The following is a 7544-nucleotide window of genomic DNA, read 5'->3' as shown; positions in this document are numbered from 1 at the left end:
TTGTAATTTTCAAAGTTATTAGTTGAATGATGTTTCAGTTATAAGTTACAACTTAATACCAAAAAATAATCCATATTTTAGTAGTAATTTTATACTATTTCACCCACCGTAGTCGACGTCACTGCGTTACTTCACTCACTGCACTCGAATGTTGCTGAGTTGTCGCAGTTTTGGCCGCTAGACATGCCTCGAAAAACTTGTCAGTCGTCGCCGGCCATCATTCAGATTTAGTATCGTGTTTGAGCGTGTTTGTACTGAGTTACAGGTACAACTTTTGTGTAGGTAATATACTTACTAATATTAATATCAAAACAACTAATCTACATATAAGTATATTACCAACCACAGCATGTACAGTTAATGGCAAATTTTATTCTTTAAACTCAGTTATTTGTCACAATGGCCAATCTATGACAGACGCCTTATAGATAGTTTCAACCACGATTAAAGATATATCTTTAATTGTGGTTTCAACAGAGTTGAAGGAGTGTTTTTGTTGGGATCAATGATATATATATATTTATCAAAATGATACAATAAACACTAAACCATTGTAAAAGTTGATTAGTGATAGAAAACTAGAAAACCTAACAGTTTTGATATAAAATGATCACACAACTAATTTTTGGTATACCGTTTCTATAAAAGTTTATTGAAATGATCGGTTTTGGCCTATTCTATCTTCAGGTTATACTTAATTATTAAAATTAAAAATCAGCATATTTTTATGCCTACCTAAAACAAATTTAACACTAAAATTAATAAATATTGGGTCTATATAACGTGTATAGATTATTTTTATATAAAGGTTTTTATAGCCACCAAACACATTTTCAACAATAGTTGCGTATGTTATTGTATTTGTTTTTACATAGTCAAGATGATCGTATATGAACCAAAAATAATATAATTTGCAGCTATATTTTTAAAAATGTTCTTAGAATTAATAGGCCTAATTTATTTACCTACTTAGGATACAAATTTTCATTTTACACTTATTATAAGACACACCAAGTATGTGCATCAAAAAATAGTTATATGTTTATGCATTGATATTAATTGATACGTAATATACAGTACCTATATAGATTTGTATATTATGTTTTGTGTCTAACCTAAACTACAATTTAAATTTTATATCTTATGACTTATAGTAATTTATGTAGTATGTAATATTGGACAAGGTAATTAAAAAAAATCAACTAGTTTGTTTAGTTAAGTTCAGTGATATTGTGTTCAGATTTTTTGAAATGGAGAAGACATGCATTTTGACTATACACATAGTTGGGTAGGTACGTTATAACAAAAAAACCATTGCTAGGTACTTTATATTTTTCCTATATGTAGGTACAAGAAAAATCTATGTATCATAAGTATGTTTTTGTTAATAAGTAACCATGACAACAAAAACCTTACAAAAAATCGGTCAGAAACAAAAAAACGTGTATCCAGCCTAATTGTTGAAAATATAATTAATATATTATATAATGTAACAAAATATTACATATGTGCAAGTTCAATGTGCATAATAATTAATATTGCTATTGTAAATGTAAACCACGATACCACATATTTTTGTAATAGTCATAAAGTCACGTATATATAAAAACAACCAAATGCACTCTGTAGGCACTGAACTATAGTATTGCTTGTGTGTACATAATGTATGTCTTGTAAGCATAGAACTTGCATTGTTAGAAGACAGTTTACTTTTCATACTTAGTTATATGTTGTAGTTATAGTGAAATATTACTTATTATTATTGCAACTAATTGTGTTGTTTATTCACTTTTGTCGATTCATGCTATAATCCTCATTCAACACCAATAACATATTTGTGTTAACAAAAAAATTGTATTTTTTTATTTACCTGCTGGTACTAGTTTTGGTAAACACAAGTAGGTACATAACACAATGCTTATAGTACCTGTACCTACACTTTTTTCTTGTGTATTCAAGTCGAGTTATCAATAAACCATTCTATTGGACCTAAGCTATTGTACATATTGTATTATTTTCTAATAATTATTAAATTATGGTTTTATAATGTGTATTTTTTATGTACCTACTTCTTACTTAATTATTATTTTCAAAAATATAAACCTATTCTTTGATGGGTAGGTATTCTATATCATTAGTTGCTTGCTAAGTTGCAACACATATAGAAATTAACAGATATATTATTAGCTTTGATGCATGTTTAAAAACATATTTTGTGTAAAATAATTAAGACAGCTTTACTTTTTGATTAATTTATCACTTCAGGAGTACCCAGGATAACCTTAGGCAACAATATTGATGTGTGACAGAATTGATATTTTTTTATTAAACTATTAGCTATATTGGTGTAATTGATAAATTTAAATTCTAATCTTAGCTTACTATTTTGGTTATTAAGTACTAACACTTGTAAAACGCCGGGAGGAATAATGTCATAGTTGTATGTGGTCGAGTAGCTCAGTGGTAGAGCAAGATAGAAACTCGGTTCGATTCCTGGTCAGGTGGCTAGATTTTTGGCATTATTTCCCTGGGAGAAAGTTGACACATACTTTTTTTTAGTTAGCTACTGTTAGATAATCCTTTTTATATTGACTTGTATTATAAATAAATAAAAAAATATTAGCAAATTTGGATTGGTATCTATATTAACTTACTTAATAATATAAACATTAAATAAAAAAACAACAACATAATAAAGTAGATATATATTATCATGTAATTAATTGTCTTTATTTTACTCTTTACTTTTACAGTGAAACTCGGTTAATGTTATAATAATGAATGCATAATATTAAGTCATGTAGGATGTAATTAAAAAAAAATTAAACATAAAAATATGTGCCTATATTGTTACCTTTGTAAAAGTTTTTTCACCTAAACACGGATCTATAATTTATGGTTGATTTGTTAACTACCCGTTTATTTTATTCTCAGGTATGCGTTCAAAATAATCACAACTTGCAGTAATTGTATGACCCTTAGATTTTTTAGCCTCTGAATAGTTAGTATAAAATATGTAAAATAAATTATAATGTGGCATAACTTTATTGCAGAATATTTTATAGTACCATTTTATTTTTTTTTCAATTTTTAACGCATCCTTCTCCTGGAGTTCCTTTTCCTTGATTGCTTCATGTTTTTTAACACGGCTTTTTAGATAACTAGTCAATATTTTTGAAAATTTATTTCTTTTTTCTTTTTCATCTATACTAAATATATATTTAAAAAAATTATAACACACTTTTACACCAAATTGAATTAAATATTTTTCAAATGATTCACATTTATGATCGGTTACTGATGTTATTTGAGGCTTGATTAAATCACATCCTCCTGCTGTCCTCCTTAATTGGTTTTTCTTTGCGAAAGTTGTAAATGCATTATAGTCGTTTGAGTCACCACAATTTTGGGTTCTATGTTGTTTTTTCTTAGCTCTTAAGCGGGTTTTTAGACCTTTACCTTCTGTAGTTTTAATAAAATCTGTGTATTGTGTGTATTGTTTGTAGTAGTCGTTGAGTGTTTCACAAATCCCGCCCATTTCTATTTTTCTCGCATTGATTTTTTTTTTCTTTCTTTCCTTATTCATTGATTTACCCTTTTTCCAAAGTTCTTTTAATTTTATTCCTGTGATTTCGGCAAATATAGATGTAAGGACCTAGATTTAAAATTAAAAAAAAAAAACAAGTTAAAATAAAATATACTTACCAATACTCTGTTCTAAAAGAGAAGACACAGTTTCTGCGCACGTCGAATGACAATTAATCCAACGCGTTGCAACGTGGACCCACGATCACCCTTTCCACCGGGCTGAAGGCGCTGATGTTTATGCATCCCATGACGGGTATTAAGTGCGTGCCTTAATACTGTTAGGTTAGGTTGTGTAACTAATATCGTGTCTTCTCTTTTGGAACAGAGTACCATTTAGGGACCCTACTAGATTTTAAGGAACATTCTATAGGCAACTTTGTATGCAGTACTCATTTGGACATAATATTATTAATATAACATGTCTGTGATTACGAAAAAACAAGGTCTCACTCGAACCTCCGGGCGGGCCCTCAAATTGCTCCCAGTTGTATTATTAAAATAATGTTATTCTAATAATTATCCCTCACATTAGATAGTTAGAAAAATTAAGAAATTACACTAGGTAGTTGGAAAAATTTGCAACATTGATAAATAATTGTAACCCACGGAAATTAAAAAAATGTATAATATGCAATTTATCTACTAAAGTACTAAACATAGTATGAATATATATATATATATATATGTTACGGTAAAAAAACTAAGTTCAATAAGATCAATATAATCTTTACTCTTTAGTAGACAAACAAAAGTTATTAATTATTATCATCCCGTTTGTTCATAAGAATATTTTTCATTTCTTCGTTGAAAGTTGTATGAACAGTTTGTACGTCGATAGCCATTTCAAATTGGTAGGCACATACTATATATGACCACAGTTGTACACATACTAAACTACTAAAGTATAATCAACTATATAATGTTTTCGTTATATATGATATTAAGTTCAAATGTAACCACCAATGTTATAATATGTACTACGCCTTATTTGTGCCCGATAAAGTTTTATTGGTTTACCCAATTAATACCACAATTATTAGTTTAAAGATCACCGCATCATTAGGTACTCATTGGACATTATTTTATAATCAACATTTCTCATATCATACGGTTATTAACGTTATTTTCCGATATAACATCATTTACCGTAACATATATATATATATACCTAAGTAACTAATGGCAAACCTATAAATATTCATTTTTAGTGATACCATTACTTACAATTAGGTATTTGTTGATATAAAAAAATTAAACTCAAGATCAGGAAATAACTACATAAAAATTGTAATATGCGCCTATAGCTTGCGATGAGACATAGCAATGTTCTTTTGTTTTTCCCAAAATTCAAAAGGGAGATTTTTTTTTGCATTTTAGTAGGTTTTCAAATTGCCTCCAATAAATATAATAAATCGATAGTTTTAATATTATTTCACTTTAAACATTGATTTAATAACCGAGAAAAGACCCTTACCAACGTAAACTTATTTTAATTTATTATAGGCACTTTAATTCAGGGGGAAACTGAGTGGTTGATAGTTCTTGTTCTTCCTAATAGTATTAAGTAGGTAATAATTTTCATAACATTATTTTACGATTGTATCCTAGTTTATCGTTGTTAGCGATTAATATCTAGGCTATTATTCAACGAAAAGTTTATGATGTCAGGATAAGATAAATAAACAAATTCAACTTTATAGTTATGCACTAGGTAATCTTTAATGTAACAACTTGAATAAACGACAAACGTAAAAAAAATAGAAAACACATAGGACGCCCACAGCAGACCTGAGGAGTAGGCCGCAACAGGCAGACTGACTCACTAAGACAACCATGCCCTCCCTACAGTGGCATCAGGACCCAGTGTTGCCAACATCGTATTATAAAAATAAATAAATAATTGATAGAACGATACAATATACCTACTGATTTAAATTTAGGGATATGGGAAGGAATTTGAAGTTGAAGTTTACAGTTACTTACATGACCCATAGCAGATAAAAATCACCCATATAATAAATTCCAACGAATAATTTTTTTGTTTTGTAATTTATAATACATATAATACTTGATAAGTTAAGTAGATACCAAAAAGTTGTATGATTTTGTATGATTAATACAATTAATTGTTTAACTAGCTAGAAATGTACTAGGTACAGTGAAGGTAGGTATACTTATTATAAGTATACCTACCTATAGTTTGAAAACAAATAAATTGTGCACAAAAATTGTTTTTCCTTATGGCTTATATAGGTGCTAATGTGCTATATTATATTATTTACTATATTGCTTACTCTTTTTGGTAAGTGAAATAGAAAAAATAAAAACGATATTTAATAGTCAACCTTTTCTTTTTGTTAGGTGAAAATTTCGTTTCTTATCCATAACAGTACCTAGCCTATTTTGTATTCAGATCATTCCCACGTGATACCGATATGTAATTATCTACCTAGTCAGTAATATCACGCAACATTCTTTTTCGCTCAAATAATTAGTCAGTCTAAGATAATACATTTCAATTAGCTAAATTACATCCCCATACAATTTGGGCCTGCAGTTAGTTATTGATTTATATATTATAAATTATTTATAATTAGGGAGCGGATGTTTATGCTCCAAAAAATTTTAAAATATGCATGCAACTAAGCTCTAAAAAGTATAAAAATATGCACCAATAAAATTTTTATTTAAATTTATTTTGTTTATTAAAAATTAAAAAATAAATAGGTATAAAATAATTATTCATAAAATTAAAACTTTAAAAAGAACTGTTGGTGAATTGTTTGTTAATCTGAAAATAATATACATGGGTAGATATTAGAAACCAAGTACTAACTAGATGAATATGAAATGATTTGAAAACATATCTAGTAATTGGGCATTGCACTGGATAATCAATGTTTAAAACTAAATTATGAAATCTCGACTACGATTTGGAATTAATTTTCGGCATTTTTAAATAAATAGGTATACAATTTTATACAATATAGAAACGTAGAACACAACTGCAATTAGCGAAATTGTTCGATAGTCGATACCGACTCCGGCGACAACGGTATTTTATATTTATTTTTGTCGCGGGACAATATCGATAAGGCACAGCAATCGAAATGTCTTGAATAACCCCATACATCCCGCCGCGGCGGGTGAAAACCGGCCATTCCCGCCGCCGTCGCGATATTTTGAACTATTAATTACGCGTGACGAGTCCGTTAATATATTACTATATTAGTATATTACAAAAAACCTCAAATATGTACTAAAAGCATGGTGCATAATATAAAAATATGATCAATCAAGTAAAAATCGGACAAATATGCAAAAATATGCAAAATTAAATTGGTAAATTTGAATTCTTTAGGTGATGAAACAAATTTCTATCTTACTATTTAGATGTTATTAAAAAATATGATAAATGCATAAACATGCGCTCCCTATTTATAATCAATTTATCAATTCACGGTAACTCGAAAACCTTCATAACTCTTTCCTCTTGAAGAGTTTATATTAAGTTTTATTTAAAGCACCTATATAACTTGATACATTTTTAAGTTGAATTAATTTCAAATTTGTATACTCATTGAGATTCAACTAATCGAGACTGTTTGTATACCTATGTAGGTACAATGCATGTATGTAGTATGTTTTCGTTCGAATAAAAAATATACTACTATCCTAAGATTAACAGAAATACCTACTTACCAATGTTATTAGTAGTTGATTTAATTTTATGCTGAGTAACATTTGACTAGTATTAAAAAAAATATATGTAACTTAATAAACTGAACGTATAAACATTAAATAGGTAGGTATAATGTAATATAGTTATTTATTGACAATGACGTTACTCAATTATTTTGTTTAAAAAAAAGTAATAGGTACTGACATTAAAATATCAAGAGCTGAAAATGCCACTTGTTTAAATAATAAAAACATTATTTTAATTAAAATTAATA

General features: G+C 28.1%; 1 protein-coding gene across 3 annotated transcripts; it reads right to left on the bottom strand.

Moving 5' to 3' along the window:
* Positions 1-2690: 2690 nt before the first annotated feature.
* On the bottom strand, positions 2691-7335 carry LOC100572076. 3 transcript variants are annotated; one of them, XM_016806590.2, is made up of 3 exons: positions 7291-7335; positions 3283-3655; positions 2691-3204 (listed from the first exon to the last, which is right to left on the bottom strand). In XM_016806590.2, the coding sequence occupies exons 1-3, from the start codon at positions 7330-7332 to the stop codon at positions 2912-2914; spliced, it is 708 nt and encodes a 235-aa protein (XP_016662079.1). In that variant the 5' UTR covers positions 7333-7335; the 3' UTR covers positions 2691-2911. The 3 variants fall into 3 exon arrangements, with proteins under 3 accessions (XP_016662079.1, XP_029341676.1, XP_029341677.1); XM_029485816.1 differs by having other exon boundaries at positions 2691-3655; XM_029485817.1 differs by lacking the exon at positions 7291-7335 and adding an exon at positions 5063-5580 and having other exon boundaries at positions 2691-3655.
* Positions 7336-7544: the final 209 nt, after the last annotated feature.

The sequence above is a fragment of the Acyrthosiphon pisum genome, chromosome X (genome assembly GCF_005508785.2).
Source record: "Acyrthosiphon pisum isolate AL4f chromosome X, pea_aphid_22Mar2018_4r6ur, whole genome shotgun sequence".
Lineage (NCBI taxonomy): Eukaryota > Metazoa > Arthropoda > Insecta > Hemiptera > Aphididae > Acyrthosiphon > Acyrthosiphon pisum.
This window is presented reverse-complemented; position numbering and strand designations above follow the sequence as displayed.